Source organism: Bos javanicus, chromosome 11 (genome assembly GCF_032452875.1).
Source record: "Bos javanicus breed banteng chromosome 11, ARS-OSU_banteng_1.0, whole genome shotgun sequence".
Classification (NCBI taxonomy): Eukaryota; Metazoa; Chordata; class Mammalia; order Artiodactyla; family Bovidae; genus Bos; species Bos javanicus.
The window spans coordinates 1,551,325-1,571,358 of NC_083878.1; the positions used below are offsets into that span (position 1 = coordinate 1,551,325).

The 20,034-nt window shown below is 44.4% G+C and overlaps 1 protein-coding gene across 4 annotated transcripts in view; it reads right to left on the bottom strand.

Moving 5' to 3' along the window:
- ACOXL (acyl-CoA oxidase like) overlaps nucleotides 1-20,034 on the bottom strand; it is a 330,642-nt gene that overhangs the window by 121,739 nt on the left and 188,869 nt on the right. For all 4 annotated transcript variants that reach the window (XM_061431434.1, XM_061431436.1, XM_061431435.1 and 1 more), the window contains exon 12: nucleotides 16,962-17,115. In XM_061431434.1, the coding sequence (XP_061287418.1) occupies nucleotides 16,962-17,115 (154 nt within the window). The remainder of the gene's footprint in view (nucleotides 1-16,961; nucleotides 17,116-20,034) is intronic.

The window sequence follows — 20,034 nt, forward strand, 5'->3', positions numbered from 1 at the left end:
AGAGGCCCACTCGGCCAGAGGACCGCACATGACCCACAGTTCTAGGCTCCCGATGCATCCGTGGTTGAAGCCTGGCTGGGGAACGGACTGAGTTCCCACCCTGCCTGTCACATTGGGCATCTCTCCACCACAGGCCTGAAACTTCAGCCTCCAGTGCATCTCAAGTCAAATCTAAAACTTCACTCTGGAGAGGCCCTATCACAACATTATAGAGAGCATGTGCCTGAGTGTGGGTGTGTGTGTGTGTCTGTGTCCCCGGGAGTTCCTACATTGACATCCTAACCCTCAGGACCTCTAATGTGACTGTATTTGGTGATAAGACCTGTGAAAAGGTAATCAAGGTTAAATGAAGTAATGGGGATGGGTCCTAACCCATGATAACAGGTGTCCTTATCAGAAGAGACGTTAGGAATTTGTATCAACTGATGCTGAAGCTGAAGCTTCAATACTCTGGCCACCTGATGTGAAGAGTCAGCTCATTGGAAAAGACTCTGATCCTGAGAAATACTGAAGGCAACAGGAGAAGGGGTGGCAGAGGGTGAGATGGTTGGATGGCATCACCGACTCAATGGACATGAGTTTAAGCAAGCTCCAGGAGATGGTGGAGGACAGGGAAGCCTGGTGTGCTGCAGTCCATGGGGCCGCAAAGAGCTGGACATGACTTAACAACTGAACAACAACAATCCCGCTATTGTGTGAAAACTGTATAAATCTTAATTCTGTTGAATTGGTTCATGGTGCTTTTCAGGTCTACTACATTCTTCTGCTTTTCTGTATATTCATTCTATTAATTTTTGAGAGTTTGATTTTGAAATTCCAATGAAAAAATTGTAATTTATCTACTTAAAAAATAATTGCAATGTATAATGGAACTACATGCTCTGTATTTTCCAAGTCTCCTGTAAATGCATCATCATACTTTCATAATTTAAGAAATAAAGAAAGAGAAAAAAAGTAGAGACCCTGGGACACAGACACTCAGAGGGAAGAGCATGTGAGGACAAACGGAGGAGAAGATGGTCAATACAGGGCTCCCCGGGCGGCTCAGCTGGTAAGGAATCCGCCTGCAGTGCAGGAGATCTGGGTTCAATCCTTGGGTTGGGAAGATCCCTAGAGAAAGGAATGGCAACCCACTTCAGTGTTCTCGCTCGGGAAATCCCATGGACAGAGGAGCCTGGCGGGCCACAGTCCATGGGGTCGCAAAGAGTCGGACACGACTGAGCAATGAAACCATCACCACAGGCCAAGAGAGAGGCCTTGGGAGAAACCAACGCTGCCAACACCTGGATCAGGGCATTCAGCCTCCAGAATTGTGGGACAGTACATTTCTGTTGCTTAAGTTTTGTTACAGCAGCCTGAGCAGTGTCTGTGTGCGCAGGACGTGTGCATCTGCCCGTGTGTGTGCAGCATTCTCTCGAATCCTGCTTGTTCTCCACCAGGGGGAAATCGACATGAACTGTTGCTCTGATGGGAACAGATCCCCTGGAGTCTCAGGAAATTCTCTCCGCCATCCTCTCAAGGCACTCCCTAGCACCTTGGGTTTTCATTATAAAATGAAATGGTTGCTTCCATCATTTTTCTTCTCTTCCACCTTGGACTCTTCTAAGCAGGGGCCTTGGCTTATACATTTCAGGTTGGGGACCGGGGAGATGAGAAAAACAAGGGGGAATGAGGGGAGAAAGAGGTTGAATGCCCCCAAAAAGTGAATAATATTTTCCATTAGCTTACTTCACTGTGAATAAAGAGAGAAATGTGGACTAGACAGAAGGAACTCTAAACTACGTGCTCCCCAAGCCAACAGCATCCTCAGGGGACACAGGGGCCAGGATCTGGGAGGAAAGAGCAGGCTGGGTAGACGCGTTACTGTAGCCTTGCCTTCTGGGTTACATCGGCCTCCGAGCAAGTAATTGTGAAAGTCATTAAGGTTGTGTCCCATTTCAGTGAGGGCCCCACAAAACATATTTTATGGTTTCAACTTTGTACACTGAAAAGTTTAATATGTTCCTGCTGCTTTTCACATCTCTGATTTTTTTTTTTTTTTAGTATATGATTACGTTGAATAAGTATATCAGAACAAAATTAGAAACAGGCTTTCTTTCCCCCACCCAACCCTTTAAACCCATGGAGGGTACATTTTGTTCATTTTTAGAAGAAGAAGATAAGATCAGTCTTATCTTTTTGGCTAAAGGAGGGTCAGTGGAAAGTAGAGAGACCATCCAGGAGGGACTTCTTGTGTCAATTTTACACCAACATATCTCTTAGAAAAGACCCTGATGCTGGGAAAGAGTGAGGGCAAGAGGAGAAGGGGGCGACAGAGGATGAGATGGTAGGATGGCATCATTGATTCAACAGACATGAGCTTGAGCAAAGTCCAGGAGACAGTGAAGGACAGGGAAGCCTGGTGTGTCGCAGTCCATGGGGTTGCAAAGAGTCAGGCGTGACTGGGTGACTGAACAATAACCACACATCTGTGCCACCTGGCATGGAACAGAACCCACGTGTGTGGGTGACGGGTGTGTGTGTGTCACTGTCGCCTTTCCTGTGACAGCTGTGATCAGGGCGGCATCTCCGGACAGCCCAGCAGACAGTGGATGCTCTGACGCAGGCAGTGACAAGTCATCCTGCCCTGCCCCGTGCACTCTGGAATGACCCTGAACTCTCAGGGCCTATGAACTGCGAGGGAATTCACCTGTGGGTCCCATCACCGAACGTTCGCTCGGGGTTTGCACTGCAGGCACTGTGCCACACACTGCAGACGGCAGACACAGTCCTGTCCTCAGAAGACAGGCACCGGCCAAGCAGGCAAAGAAAACAGGTGACTAAACAATCTGTGGTGGGATAAATGGCTAGAGAAGGTGTGGTATTAGGCATACACACAGTGGACTGCTACTCAGCCATAAAAAGGAGCAAACCTGGCTCATCTGTAGAGATGTGGCTGGACCTAGAGTCTGTCATACACAGCGAAGGAAGTCAGAAAAACACAGAGCATATATTAACACATACATGTGGAATCTAGAAAAATGGCACATATGAACCTACTTGCAGGACAGGAACAGAAATGCAGATGCAGGGAACAGATGTGTGGGCGAGAGGGTGGGACGAACTGGGAGACCAGCACTGACATATACACACGACCAGGTGTAACACAGCTGGTGGGAAACTGCTGCACAGCACAGGGGGCTCCGCGTGGCGCTCGGGGGTGGCCTGGAGGGGTGGGGTGTGGGGGATGCACGCATCCAGCGGGTCCACTTCACTGTACAGCAGAAACTAACACCACACTGTAAAGCAATCATTGCTGTTGTTCAGTCATTCTGTCATGCCCAACTCTTTGCAACCCCATGGACTGCAGCACGTCAGGCTTCTTTGTCCTTCACCATCTCCTGGAGTTTGCTCAAACTCAGGTCCATTGAGTCAGTGATGCAATTATACTCCAATAATTAAAAAAAAAAAAATCCTCTGAGGTAAGCGCCAGAAAGAAAAAGATCTGCATTCCATGAAGAAAGAATAAACAGGAAGGACCTCTTCTAACAAAGATGCCAGAGAAAATTTTCAGGGCTTGTTTAACTTGGAGCCATAAAGAGATCAGCCAAGCCAGAAATGGAGACAGCTTACTCCAGGTGAAAGAAGAGCATGTGAAAACACCCTGTGGCCAGGAATGAGCACAGAATGTTCAGGACTGGAAAGAAGGCTGGACTGGAGGTGGTGTGCGGGGAGGAGAGTGCCCCAGAGATAAGGTTGGAGACAGGTGTCAAGTGACTCAGCACCTCAGGAGGCATCTTGGACATTCGTTTAACTGAACATGTTAAGTTAGGTGCAATGTAAAATCATAAGATAATTGTATTCTTTGGGATAAGATGACTTGTGATTTTTAAAAGACGGCTCTGTCTGCCAAGTGATCACAGCCCACAGGAGACAAGAGAGAAAGGGTTGGACTAGTTGGTCAAGATGGGAGACCTGGGTGGTCTGGAGTTAGAGGGAGATGGGCTTGGATGAGCTGCGTGTGTGTGTTTGTGAGAAAGAGAAAGCCCAGGTCACATGAATGGGAGGTGTACAGTGTGGTGTTTACCAAGCTGAGCGTCCTGCAGGGAGTATGTTTACAGGAAAAGATCAAATGTTCATATCTATAAATGTTAGCTGTGAGAATCAGTGAGACACCCAAGGGGCCTGGTCAAAATGAAGGTTAGATACAAGACTCTGAAGATGTAAATAGATGTCTGGGATGGAGGCATAGCGTCCTCATTACATAACTCTTCAAAACCAATGGAAGGAACAGAATTATCAAGAGTCTAACTACACAGGGGCTTCCCAGGTGGGCTAGTGGTAAAGGACCCTTCTGCCAACGCAGGAGACGAAAGAGATACCGGTTTGATCCCTGAGTTGGGAAGATGCCCTGGAGGAGGAAATGGCAATCCACTCCAGTATTCTTGCCTGGAGAATCCCATGAACAGAGGAGCCTGGTGGGTTGCAGTCCACAGGGTTACAAAGAGCTGGACCCCACTGAAGCGACTTAGCATGCACACACTAACCTCACAGAGAAGAGAGGACTCAGGCTCATGTGATGGAAAATGCTAACATTCTGAGGTCATGGAGAAGAAAACCAGCAGAGCAGACTAAGAAAACAAAGAAGCAGAAAGGAAGTTGAGAGCATGGTGTCCTGACAGCTTGGGAGAATGCTGTGTTCAGCAGAGAGAGGTGGGCCAGGGCAAAGGCTGCTGGGAGCTCAGGCAGGTGGGGACTCAGAAGGATCCTCTGGACAGAGTCTTAGGGAGTCAACGGCGACTGGCCCAACACAGTTCAATAAGCACGCAGGCATGACTCAGAAGGAGAACCAAATTTGCTTGGGACATCTATCCCTGGCAATACGGCAGATGAGACAGTCTTTAACTAAAAATTAAATCACCAGTAGAACCACTGAAAATATGCTTGATAAAATATTTTTTAAAAATCACTTTGATGCATATCAAACTGATAAAGAGAAATACTCAAAAGCTGAACTCAATAAGAAAGCATGAAACCTAAATGGGTAGCAGGTGATGAGACCAAGTGAGAAGTTATATATAAAGAAATCTGTATAATAGCTAGGATATGGAAGCAACATAGATGTCCATCCACAGATGAATGGATAAAGAGGTTGTGGTACATATACAGAATGGAATATTACTCAGTCACAAAAAGGAATGCATTTGAGTCAGTTCTAATCAGGTGTATAAACGTAGAACCTATTATACAGAGTGAAGTAAGTCAGAGAGAGGAAAAGAAATGTCGTACATTAATGCACATATGTGAAATCTAGAAGGATGGCACTGATGAATCTATCTGCAGGGCAGCGGTGGAGATGCAGACATGGAGAGCAGACTGTGGACACAGTGGGGGAAGGAGAGGGGGACGAATGGGGAGAGCAGCATTGAAACATGCACACCACCACATGTAAAACAGACAGCCAGTGGGAATTTGCTGTGACACAGGGAGCTCCAACCTGGTGCTCTGTGACAACCTAGAGGGCTGGGGTGGGAAGGGGGAGGGAGGCTCAAGAGGGAGGGGACATATGTGTGCCTATCACTGATTCATGTACATGTAAGGCAGAAACCAACACAATATTGTAAAGCAATTATCCTCCAATTAAGAAAAAATAAAAATTTTAAAAAGAAAATTAAAGTCAAAAAATAAAATAAAGACACCTGTATAAACACAGTCCTCTGGGAAAACGATGTCCACCAGGGATTAAGTGAGAAAACATCACTCCTCACTCAAGAAGATAAGGAGGAAATTTGCTAGTCCCAGCTCTGGCTGTGGGTGGAGAGAGAAACATCTCTGCTTAGAATTCTGACCCTGGCCTGCATTCACAGGAGTCTAGGGCCAGAATCCGTACCCTCTATGAGGCCCTCAAAACTACAAAGACAGAGACAAAGCTACACACCAGTTCAAGCGGGTTGTGGTCTCCAGTCGTCTGGCAGAGATTAATGCAGATCCCTTCTGCCTGGAAAGAACTTACGGAGATAAAGCTCCAAAAGTCTAGCATCACAAAATGTAAGAGCAAGACAAGGACAATCAGAAGAGATAGATAACAATAAACAGAAGCAAAACTTCAGAGGGAGTAGGCATTAGCTGCTACACCAAGAGGGTGATATAAGAACACAGAGACGATATTGAAAACGACAACGGCCTGGGACTTCCCTGGTGGTCCGGTGGCTGAGACTCTGTGCTCCCAGCGCAGGGGGACCAGGTTCCATCCCTGGTCGGGAAGCTAGATCCCACATGCCACAACCAAGACCTGGCACAGCCCAGTAAAGAAGTAAACAAACAAAAACAAATATTCAAAAAAGCACAGTGGCCTAAAATTGTCCAAAACTGTCAAGAGACACAAATCTACATATTCAGCAAACACACATGACCCCAAATAAGGGAAATAAGGTAACAAATTCATACTTAGATACATTACAGTGAAACCATAGATCATCACAAAATAAAATAAAAATCTTTAAAGAAGCAAAGAGAAAAAAAGAGACAGCCGTGAAAAATTATAATTAGACACACAACTGATTGCTCAGCAACAAGAGAATCCAGAATAACAGTAAAAACTTCAAATGCTGAGAGAAAAGAACTGTCACCCATGAATTCTATCCTGAACAGTGCTTCACCTTTCAAGGCTGAGATTGAAATAGAGACACATTTAGACAAAGAAAATTAGGTTTACGGTCAAAGACCCACACTATTCTGAAGAAAGTACTCCATGAACAAGGAAAATGACCAAAAAAAAAAGCAAGAATGAATTGTGAGCAAAGAAATTGGTTAAAAAAAAAAAAAAGTGGTAGTTCTAGAGAAATCCTGATTCCGTATAATAATAAATATGATAGCTAATGCCTGGGATTAAAAAAACACACTAGTAAAGTAATGGACAAGGACGCTATAGAACATGGGAACTGATTCGTGAAAACAACTGAAGCTCTCATATTTTGGGGAGAATGGGAAAATAATGGTTAATTTTAGACTTTGTATGTTAAAGTACATACTCCAGCTGCTACAGTGAACACAGAATGAATACAACAGGGCCTCCCCGGCAGTCCAGTGGTTACGACTCCACGCTTCCAGGGCAAGGGGACGGGTTCAGTCCCTGTTTTCCTGACCAGGGATGGTACGGTCCAAAAAAAGGAACATCGTAGAATGGAAACTGGAAGAGAGAAGAATGGAAAGGTTGGGATGGGGGTTGGGGGATAACAATAAATCTGAAAGGAAGTAAGAAACCCCAACAAACAGAGGTAAGACACAGCAAAATAGAAAGCAAAGAGTAAGATAGAAGAAATTAACTCGGATACACCAGCAATGACAACAATCATTTAGACTAAACAGATAAAAATGAGGTTGTCAGAGTAAACAAAATCTAAAAGCCAGATAAGTGTTGTAAAACCAATATAATATTGTAAAGTTAAAAAATAAAAAAATAATAAAATCTAAAAAAAAAAATAAATGCAACACACTAAGACAGAAAGGCTGAGTAAAAGCATGTTACACATAAAGACCAACCAAACAGAAGCCGTTACCCTCAAATTAAAACTGGGCAAAATACACTTTAAGGCATTAGTAAAGCTAAAGAGAGTCACTGCAAGAAACTGAAGATTAAATTCACTAGGAAAATAGGACAATTCTAAATCTGTAAACATCTAAGAGCACAATTTCACAACTTCAAAAGAATGAGGCCAAAATTGGTACGAACACAAGGAGATGTCAACAAATCTACCACCAACCGTGGAAGAGTTTAGCCCACACAGTCACTGACAGATCAGACAGATCAAAACCTCAGTAAGAACAGGGAAAACTGGGATAATGCCACTAATCAGCTTGATTGATTGGTCACATTAAAAACCCTCTAGCTCATTAAGGAATGCATCTTCCTTTGAAGATCACATGGAAACTGGCCATACTATAGGTCACAAAGTAGCTCATACTAAATTTGTATACCTATGGCTGATTCACGCTGAGGTTTGATAGAAAACAACAAAATTCTATAAAGCAATTGTCCTTCAATAAAAAAATAAATTAAAAAAATAATCTGTATCACACTGGCCATTTTCTCTGACTACAATGGAATTAAGGGGAAAAGCAACATAATAATAATTATTATAATGACAACAAAATGAGAATCAAAGAGTCACTAAAAGGAAGACAATATGTACAGTGGTTATACTTTGTAGCCAAACTGTCTCAGTTTAAATCTTGATTCTGCCAACTCAGGAGCTCTGTGATCTTAGACAAATTGCTTAAACTCTCTATGTATTCTCATTTTTCACATACGTCATATTGGAGTCATAATGGTCCTACTTTGTGAAGATGTTGGGAGGATAACATAAGTTAATATAAGTAAAATGTGAAGATTGGTGGCTGGCACATAGTAAGAATTTTAAAAAGTTTAGCTATTAGTATCTTTAAATGTTAGACATTAGGAAATTTAAAAAAAAAAAACCCACTCAGCCAATTCATGGGCCAAATAAATCATTATGGACATTAAAACTTAAATGTTTATAATAGAATTGGAGAGAAGGCAAAAATTAATGAGATAACATGCAAGTTAATGTAACAAAAGAAGCTGCTGCTGCTAAGTCGCTTCAGTTGTGTCCAACTCTGTGCGACCCCAGAGACAGTAGCCCACCAAGCTCCCCCATCCCTGGGATTCTCCAGGCAAGAACACTGGAGTGGGTTGCCATTTCCTTCTCCAATGCATGAGAGTGAAAAGAAGAGCAGAAATAAAATAAACCCAAAGGGAGTAGAAGGAAATAAACAATAAAGATAAAAATCAATGACATGGACATCTCAGATACAATCTGGAGATCAATAGAACCAAAACTTTATTTTTTGAAGGAAAAAGAAAACAGATCAAGAGATAAAGGAAAACAAACAATATTAGGGTGGCAAAGGCAGCATAATTACAGATACAACAGGGATAAAAGATAAGAGGGACTTATGAACTTTATACCAATAAATTTTAAAAAGAAGAAATGGACAAATTAATAAGCAAATATAAATTACCAAAACAGACTCAAGAAGAAACAGAAAACCTGAATGGCTACAACTACTCCAAGAAAGAGAATTAATCATTTTAAATGTCTAAGAAAAGAACTATGAGACCTATATGACTTTCCAGGTATTTGTACGAAGTATGCAAGGAACAGATCATTCCATTTTATGCAAACTCTTTAAAAGAGTAGAAAAAGAAGAAATTCTCCCTCCCCAGTTCATTTAATGGGGTTATTATAATTATGATACCCAAATTAGCCAAGGGCAGCACTAGGAAAGAACGACACAAGACAATCTCATGATCACAGATGAAAAAATCCTAAACAAGCACTGGCAGACAGAACCAACAGTGAATTAAAGACACACACAATCGTGACTAAGCTACATTCATTCCCAAAGCCAAGATATATTAAACATTAGAAAATACATTAATGTAAATTCACCACAAAGACAGATTAAAGCAGGAAAATGTGTGATTATCTCAGTAAAATAAAGGAATATAAATAATTCCATAAGATTTAGATCCACTCATAATTTTAAAATCAAACAAAAAAACTAGCACACACACAAACACACAAAAGCCCCTACCTAAACTAAGGGTAAAACATACCTGCCTTAACAAGATAAATATCCACACCAAACACCAACACCAGAATATCCACACCAAATAAAATCCTTAACAGTGTAAAAGTAAGCACGTCCCCATTAAAGCCAAGAATGAAATATAAGTGCCCATTGTCAACCACTTCTTTAACCACTGCATGGGAAGTCCTGGCCACTTCAATGATATGACAAAGGCATAAATGTAAATAACTGAAAAAGAAGAAACAAGCTATTCATGTTTCATAGGGAATATGATTAGGATCATAGAGAAACACAAAAGAACTATAAACAGGTTTTTAGAATTGTCATGACAATTTAACAAGGTTGCTGGATATAAGATCAATACACAAAATTCAACTCCATTTCTATACATCAGGCTGAAAGGATTATTGCGAAAGTATTTAAAACCTATCACATATATCACAACAGATATCTACTCAGCTACTGTCTGACCACCTATACAACTGGGACATCAGCAGGCATGTTCACCCAATGTGACTCCATTCCTTAGCCAAAAATGTCTGGGTTGGGAAGGACACCAACTCCAACTGAGATCTACAAGACCCCATCTTGGACAGTAGCTGGAAAGGAGATGCTATAAGTTCCACAGCCAAAGGGCAGCCACATACGCAGTGGAGCAAGAAGAATGGGCAGACCCCAGGAGGCAAAGGCTAAGACTATGCCCCAAAGGAGGAGAAACCAAGAGCAGGGCTGCCTGTACTCTCGGCTCCTTCCCAGTTCCTGGTCCTCACGAGACCTCCCGGACCTCACGAGATGTGACTTCCAGAACACCTCTCTCTCTCTCTTAAGATATAGTCTCCCTTCTTGCTTGAGCAAATTTGTACTGGGTCTCTCTTATTTGCATCCAAAGAATCTTAACTAATTCTTAACAAATTTAGAAGTCAGTCTTGAAAAGCTTCTTTTCCTTTTCTTATTTCCTTGATGTGATGGACTGAATCCTTCTGGAGAGCTGTGAACCATCTCAAGGGAGCTTAAAATGAGAATATGGTAGATTCAAATTTGGCAAATCGTCCCAGGATGGATTCCAACTCTATCTATTATTCTCTCATGTGTCTGGATATTCTCCATCGCATACAAAATTTATAATTGCCTTCTTTACACCCTTAAGAAGTTTGGACTGAGATCTTCAAAGGAACATTGCCAATAAAGTGGCATTGTCCTAGGGTCATTTTAATAATCTCTCTTTTCTGTATCAGTGATGAGGGTCAGTTTTACTGCCTGCTACTCTCCCAACTCATTTTCTTGACAAGATAAGGCCTACTAACATAAGACACTCACAAATATGACATGTGAATCTTCTCACTAGGAGATTTTTTTTTTTCCAGTGACCAGAGGTTAACAACACAACACACAGACTTGTTTACAAATTGCGGATTATGTTAAATGAGGGCCAAGTGTAGAACATTGATCAACATAGGACCCAGGGGCCAGAAACAAAGTTGTCATCCCCCTCCCCCGGGAAAAAAGCAAGGGCTAGAATTAAGGGCAAAAAACTAAGATGGGAAGACCTGAATTAGAGCCCTGCACCCACCTTTCAGGGCTTCCCAGGTAGCTCAGTGGTAAAGAACCTGCCTGCAACGCAAGAAACACAGGAGATGCAGGTTCAGGCCCTGGGTGGGGAAGATCCCCTGGAGGAGGACATGGCAACCCACTCCAGTATTCTTGCCTGGGGAACCCCATGGCCAAAGGAGCCTGGCGGGCTACAGTCCAAAGGGGTTACAGAGAGCTGGACACGGCTGAGCAACTGCCTGAGAGAAACAGCAACCACCTCCAGTCTTATTTCCTTCATCCATGGGAACCTGTGTAGACAGTCACTCCCACTCATAGGACTGTTGGAGGATTAAAGATAGCCACATCTACGTAGGTCCCGGCATTTTACCTAGCATGGACTCAAAGAATGTCAGAGAGGCAGAAATAGAAACCTCTTTTAAACAATAAGAAACAATTCCTCTAATCTTCGAACAAGGTTCTTTCAAAGTTGAGAAATAACTAATCATCATAAAGCTTTTTTTATTGTGCTGTCTTTCTAAATCCCTACAATCAGAAAGTGATAGCAGAAATAAGCAGAAACCTAGGTTTTCATCTGGGATTCTTCTTGAAGGCTCTCAATCTGTCCAGAGAAAGGGGTCTTTGATCCATGAAATCAACGACTCATTGGTTCCCTAGAAAAATTAGGCTGGGGCTGAGCAAAGGTTCTGGCTGATAAAGCTGTCATGGCAACCACTAAGAAGGCCCTTCTACTGGGGTCAACACTTGGGCCCCAGCCAGTCCCTTCTTAGGAGGTTTGCCAGATACAGTCTTGGATCCTTTGTTAGTATGGGCTGAACCTTTTCCATTTTGCTACCCAGTTACTTCATGTTACAGCTCAACTTGCCCCTACCCCACCCATATATGCATTCCTAGCCAACTGGACCCTTGACCTTCAGACTCAGAATCCACCACAAGCATCACTAGCTCCTTGTGCCCAGGCACTAGACAAGACTTTTTGTGGCTCTGTTTCTTCTTACGAAATTAGATGGGGGAGCAAAATCATCTCTGCCATATTAGATCCAAGTCAGGCTGACCTACTTATCTGTTTTGAGAGATACATGTCCAGGGGATTGCTGTTAAGCTGAGCTTTTAAACAAACATCATCTATTGTATTCCGGGAAACAGTAGATCTGCAGCATCTGGGCGGGAGGGAGGACCTCGCGTGACTGTCCTTCTTGCAACAGCTTCCCTGCCTGTCTCCCACAGCCTACCTTGTCTGCAGCCCACTTGGCCTCCTAGAAGAGCTTTGATCCTTCTTCTGGCTGGGCACTGGCCCACTAAGCTCTTGAATCTTTTTTTTTTTTTTTTTGGTGGGGGGCGTGCTACATAGCATACAGGATCTTAGTTCCCTGACCAGGGATCGAACCTGAGCCTGCTGTAGTGGGAGCATGGAATCTTAACCACTGGACCGCCAGGGAAGTCCCAGAGCTCTTGAATTTTTGAGTCTAGTTTTTCTACCTCTTCTGGCTCTTGTTTGGCCACTAGCCCTCTTAACTGCCTGCCTCTGGAGATCAAATATCCTCACTGGTGTGTGACATGGCAGGAAACCAGGAATCACATGCAGGAGTCAGCCACCAGGAGCAGGCTCCCAGCAGAGGCTGGCCAGGCTCCTCCAGGAGTGGAGTGAGGGCATGTGCTTCAGCACAGGGACTTTGTGCCATCTCTCTGGGAGTCTCAGAGTTCTGTTTTGTCTATTTCAGGCCTCGGCTGTGTTCCAAGAAACAGTGCCTGCCAGATAAACGAGGCGATGGTAAGTCTCCTGAGGATCCAATCTTGGGACAGAGCCTATGGAATAACCAGCAAGCTCAGCATCACATGGCTTTTTTTTCCTTTAACTTACAAACACCGGTAATTGTTTCAGTGTCCTCTTGTGCAATCTTATAGCGATTCTGTCATTGCCTGGCTGGATTGTATCTCTGAACAACAAACAGCAGCTCCATGTCTAACATGAAAGGAACAGTCAACGCGTGTTTGCTGATAACCTTATCATCATGGTGGGTCAGAGATATCTCCTGAGACTTTATCCTGCTCCAGACTTGTCTGCATATTTCTTTAGGCTGCTTCGGCCAATTTTGCTCTCCCGTGGAATTCAGGAACACACTGAGAAGAAGTGCAGCAGCCAGGGTCAGAGATGAGAAGGCTGCCAGGGAGAGGCCCTGATGGGAGTGCGGGTGGGGGGCAGGGTGCCTAAAATCCTGCAGCGGAGTCTGATCTTGACCACTGGCCCAGGGATCCCAGGGTGGGTATCTCCAAGTGCTGGAGGGCACAGTTGCAGGCCATGGACATCCAGGTACAGGTAACGCTCAAGGGTCAAGGGATACTGTAGAAGTTCCCCGTGAAGAATTTTGCTGTGCAGGGTCAAGGTCAGCAGCTGGGCTTCAGCTCTGCTGAAGAGTGGGGACCATGCAGCCTATGCTGGCCTCTGGCTTGTCTCTCCAGTCCCTGATGCTATAGAGTCAGATTTGCTGAGAAAATACTTGCCTCCAGAGTCCAAGACTGCCCCCTGAAGAGCCCCACCCATGCAGCTCCCACACAGATCAAACGCATCAGGATGGGATTTAGGGAAGAGCAGAGACAGCTGGGGTGCTTCACTGTAATCACAGCCAGGAAAAAGAAAGACAAGGAGAGTCTTTACTGAAGCTTACCATGCTTCCCAGGTGGCACTAGTGGTAAAGAATCTGCCTGCAACAGAGGTGATGTAAGAGATGTGGTTCGATCCCTGGGTCGGGAAGATACCCTGGAGAAGGAAATGGCAACCCATTCCAGTATGCTTGCTGGGAAATCTCACGGACAGAAGAGCCTGGCAGGCTACAGTCCATGAGATCGCAAAGAGTCAGACACGAGTAAGATACTGCAATACTATGCTGTAGGCTTTAAAAGAGAAGGAACCTGAGGCTCCCAGAGGAAAAGCCCAAGGTCACAGCGTCCTGACCCTGAGATGCCACCCCTTCCTTGAGGAGCTGCCCCTCCCACCTCCCAGAGTTTCCTCCCCACCAGGCGGCCCCACAAGGGGCACAGTGAATTCCAGGGCTCTGTTTCCCACTCCTCACTCAGCTGGTGGTAGGAAATTCAATCTGGGTTTGCTTAGATATGGAGAAAAGAGGCCAGTCTAAGTCCAGTGAAACAGCAACAGTCTTCAGACTTGGTTTACCCGTCAATCCTTGGAAAAGGAAGGTGAGGAGCTAAGGAAGCAAAAGAACTGAGTCACGTGACTACTCCGAGGGGTGGAGTCTGTTCTCTGAGTTCACACATGCGGGCAGGTAAAGGGGTTTCATCACTTCCAAACCAGGCTGGTGGATGCTCAGCTTACACACTGAAGTTAGAAGCCACAGTGCAGACCACGTGTGAGCATGAAGCTCCAGCCCTCGGGAACATCAGGGCTGTCCCAGGAATGGATGGTGACTCTCCAGCTCCTGGTCCAGCCTCTTCTCGGTTATAAACCTCACATCATGTTGTTACGATTTTTGTTTAAACAGTTATATATTTTTAATTAATTAATTGGCTGGGCCGAGTCTTAGTTGCAGCACACAGGATCTTCAGTCTTCCTTCACCATTATATATTTTTATGCTTATCTTCTTGCTCAACTTAACTCTCACAATTGTTACAAAGGAAAGCTTACCCTCATTTTGTATGTGTGAAAAATGAGGCAAAGAGAAGGCAATAACTTTCCCATAGTGTTACTGGCTTCAAAGTCAGTAAATGTGAGTTGAAAAAAAATTTTTTTTTCTTTTTGCAAGCAAGACCTCCTTAGACCTATGGGCCACAGAAGTGGTTTTCATTACCATCTCAGCAGCCCCCAGACTCAGCCACACTTCACTCCTAGAGACTTCCTGCCTGCAGAAGATGAAAATACAGCTTAAAACAATTAGAAGATGCTCATGCTTTTCTTTCAACAAGTGTCTGCGTATGTGCTAAGTGGCTTTAGTCGTGTCCGACTCTTTTCCACCCTGTGGACTATAGCCCACCAGGCTCCTCTGTCCATGGGATTCACAAGGCAGGAATAGTGGAGTGGGTTGCCATTTCCTCCTCTAGGGGATCTTCCTGACCCAGGGATCGAACACACGTCTCTTACATCTCCTGCCTCGGCAGGCAGGTTCTTTACCACTAGTGCCACCTGGGAAGCCCCTTCAACAAATATTTATGTCTCCACAAATAGTTCTCGGTAAGATGTTGGGTGGATATGGGGGTGGAGAGGAGAAAGGAAGGAACAAAACTAGAAAACAGGGACCCCCTTCCTTCTGTTTCCGAGGAGTTGCTGGGAAGCCACTGGAGGCAGCAGCACCCAGGATTACAGGGCTGGCATCTGGCATCTTCCCAGCCCGGAAGAGCGGCCCTCCAGGGTCAGCTGCTTTTCCGTAGGATGGTGGGTGGAGGGGTCATCTCTGCACTGCCGGGCACTGCCGGGTGATGCTGGACAGTGAAAGAGGAATGACCAGGCAGGACCACCGGAAGAGCAGGAACCAGCCCCTGGCAGGGTCTCACAACACATCAGGCCACTACGAGCCATTGCCCCCAGCTGCCTCAGAGGACCCTGACTCCTGACCCCGCTGCACCCCAGCTCCAGCTGTCACTTTATCCTCCTTCTCCTTCTTTCCTGATGGAGCCCGACACCATCCCCACTGGAAAAGCAAGCATGTCCACCACCACCATCATGGGTAGAGCCTGATTAACCAAGGTCCCCTTCACCACTCGCACATCTTTACTCAGTCACTGCAAGAGAAGTGACCAGGCCGGCTCTCGCTCCCGTCCACAGAGTCCACACGGGACAAACCTCGGGCTGCGCCTGCGGTGAAGGCATAGTCCCTCCTTTCCCCTCCATGGACCCAGGCCCCAATGCTCTGGGCTCTCCGGAAACTCAACCTCCCCCTTCATCTTCTACAGCAGCCCTTGATCTGCTCTTGACCTCTTCTCACTGCGGCTAAAATGCTTCAACCGCCCCTTCAGGTTCAGAGCTTCTATTTCTAGGCAAATATTCAAACAAGGGGCTCCCTCCTCCCCGTATCCTCCTGCAGTACCTGCTTCTGGCCCACATGATGATGAGGCGGGGTGGCCCACACAGGACTGTCGTCTGGGGCTGAACTCAGATGCTACCAGAGCTGATGTCCACAGCCGTGCCATGCTACCAAGTCACAGGGTCAAAAATCGCACATCCCTCCCACGTCCTGCCCTCCAAGACCCAACTTGGGTCCCCTTTCTCACCAGCTCTGGGCTCCTGCAGGTGCCTCCACTCTTAGGGTCATGCAGGAAGAGGGCATAGATCCAGCTGTTCTCAGTCCCCTTGACTCTCCGAAGATTCACGTAAGGGTTTCTCATACCTCACTGCACAGTCCAGTCTGAGGCCAGCGCTGGGGATGCTCTCAACATGCCCTAAGCGCTTGGCATGTCCCCATCTGCCTCGTTCCCAGGGTAGAAACCTGTGGGGTCATTTCCTGCATTCTCCCCAAGGGACTGAAACACTGGAGCCGAGCTTGGATCATCTGGCCCCTGTTGGCCCTTTCCTATCCTGTCAACATCTCACCACCACCGAGTTTCATGACAGGTACTGAGGGCCTCCACGGACCCAGCATTTTACAGGCATGGTCTGCATCCGTCTGGCGGCGTCAGGGAAGATGGACATGCACGGATGACAAGGCGAAGGGGTGCACCCAGGGTCACAAGGGCAGATGGGAATTTCACCTGGTTCCAAAGCCCACTGGCCGCACGGTCCTTCCCCAACACATGCTGTATGTGTAACCTGTAACCTGTAACCATGCAGACTCTGCCGGACCAGTAGCCCGAAGGGTGCGAGGGCACTCACCATGCCTCCGGTGCATTCTCGACAGTCCTGCAGGCAGCTGACGTTCTCCCAGGTGCTGTAGGCCTTCAGCCCGGCCACAAGCGCCTGCAGTGGGCGACTGTCGACGAGCTCCTTCCCACGGAAGATGTCCTCATCCAGAAGGGTGCCGGCATACCTGCAAGACAAGCGGAGACGGGCGATGGGTGCAGTGTGTCCCGAGCATACGTGCTCATCAGGGATGGGGTCTCACAATTCCTTTGGGTTTTGGTGTTGGGATGCTCCTAAAATTAGTTTTCCCTTTTCTGAAAGAATTTGTGTAAGATCAGTATGTTTCCTTTTTTCAAGTATTTAATGGATTTCACAAGCAATGTCAAAGCTATTCAGGTTTTCTACTTCTTTTTGGGTCACTTTCGGTACTATGCATCTTTCAAGAAATTTGTCTATTTCATATATGCTGTCAAATGTATTGGCATTACATTAACATCACATTAATAATAATGATATTTAATTTTATCCTTTCAGTGTCTGTGGGATCTATAGTAAAGTTCTCTCTTTTATTCTAGATACTGGTAACTTGTGTCTATTTTTTTCTGCATCAGTCTAGAAAGATGGTACCGATGATCCTACACGCAGGGCAGCAAAGGAGAATAGGCTTTTGGACTCAGTGGGAGCAGGCAAAGGTGGGATGATTTAAAGGTCTTTCAATTTTATTTATTGAAAGAAAAATAGTTTGGGGCTTGTTTATTCTCTATTATTTGACCATTTCTTGTTTCATTTTTATTATTCTTTGTACTTTGGGTTTAAGTTGTTCATCTTTTTATAGTTTCTTAAAATAGAAATTTATTCCAGTGGTTTTAGACCTTTCTTTTGTGTTGTAAGCATCTGAAGGAACACATTTTTCTCTGAGTACTATCTTAGTTGCATACCACACATTTTGACATGCTCTGTTTCATGTCCATTCAAAATATTTTCTAATTTCCCTGTGATTTCTACTTTGACCTATGCATGATGTGTGTTATTTGGTTTCCTTGTATGTAAGGATTATTCCAGATATTTTTCTGTTACTAATGTTAGCTTAATTTCATTCTAACCAGAGAACATACTTTGTGTCGTATCAGTCATTCTAAATCTACATGGTCTGTCTTGATGCATGGTCTATGTACCCTGAGTGGGTATTCGGCTTGTGCCCAGCAGAGTGATTGACAGATGCCACTGAGTCTGTCAGTAACGCTCTTCATACGATTTACAGCATCGCTGGTCTTCTGTCTGTTTCATCAGTTACCCAGAGAGAAGGGCTGACGTCTGCAACTATACGTGAGGATTTGCTCATTTCCCCTTTCAGTGCTGTCCTCTTTTGCTTCCTCTATTTTGATGCCATTTTGTGGAATCCATACACATTTAGACTGTTACATCTTCTTGATGAGTAGACTCCTTAGTCATCATGAAGTGAGCTTCTTTACCTCTGGTAATGTTCCTTTTTCTGAGGTCTACTTTATCGAATATTAGTAAATCCATGCCAGCTCTTTTACGGTTAATGTTTGCAGGTGTAAGTTTTTTATTCTCATACTTGTAACCTATTTGTCTTTAATTTTAAGTGAGTTTCTTGTAGAAAGCATCTAGTTCAGTCTTAATTTATCATGTCTTGACAATCTGAAAATAGGAGTGTTTAAATCATTTAATTCAATCTAATTATTAACGTGACAATTTAAAACTGCTGCCTCACAAGTTTTCCCCTGTTTATCCCATATGTTCTTTTCCCTCTGCTCCAGTCTTCTTTTGATTAACTGAATAATCTTTAGTATTCCAGTGTTATATTTTAAACTGTTACTCATTTTTTCAGCAATTTTTCTATGGCCTAAAACATGCTACTTTAACTTATGACATTTTCCCTCAAATAGTGTTACACCACTTCAAGGATAATGTAGGACCCTTGTAATAATACAGTACATAATTCCTTTTCATTCTCCCATCCATTATGTCACTGCTGAGACAAAAATATGTTCTATATATGTTACAAACTTCATTGCTATTTTTGCTTTAAACTAACAGTTTCTTTTTTTCTTTATCAACGTTACTGAGGATTAATTTATTCCCAACAGATTGAATTATTCAAAGTGCACCATTTAAAGAGTTTTGACAACTCTATGTACCCACGAGAATATCACCAAATCAACCTACAGAATGCTTTCTAAAGAATGCCTCATCCCTTTTTGCAGTCCATCTCCTCCTCCTCCTCCCATCTCTGGACGACCAGCGACCAGCTCTTTGTTAGTATGGATTAGTTTGCATTTTATGTAGATGGGGTTATACAGTGCATGTCCTGTCTTGCTTTTCTCAATCAGCATGTTGTCATGAGATCCATCCGTCCACCCATATTGTACTATGTATTAGTAGTTGTTTCTTCTCATTGCTGGCCAGAATTCCATTCAAACGCATACATTACATTTCATTTATGCATCCACTTGACAAACATTTTCATTCCTTCCAGTTTGGAGCTACAACAAGTGAAGCTGCTAAGAAAATTCATGTAAGAATCTTCGAGGAGACATATGTCTTTATTTCTCTTGAGTAAACATGTAGGAGTGAAATGACTGGGTCATATGGAATACGTATTTTTAACTTTTTAAGAAACTGCCAAACAATTTTCCACAGTGGCTGTGCAACTTTACATCCCCGCTAGCAGTGCACGGGAATCCTAGTTGTTCCGGCCAACAAGCTATCTTTGCAGTCCTTTTCATTTTAGTCATCCTAATGGATATGTCATCACTTTCCTGCCAAGAAGCAAGAGTCTTCTGATTTCATGGCTGCATTCACCATCTGCAATGATTTTAAAGCCCAAGAAGAGGAAATCTGTCACTACTTCCATCTTTTCCCCTTCTATTTGCCATGCAGTACTGTGGCCAGATGCCATGATCTTAATTTTTTAATATTTAGCCTTAAGCTGGCCCTTTCACTCTCCTCCTTCACCCTCCTCAAGAGGCTCTTTAGTTCCTCTTCACTTTCTGCCATGAGAGTAGTTATCATATGCATCTCTGAGGTCGTTGATGTTCCTCTCGCCTATCTTGATTCCAGCTTGTAACTCACCCAGCCTGGC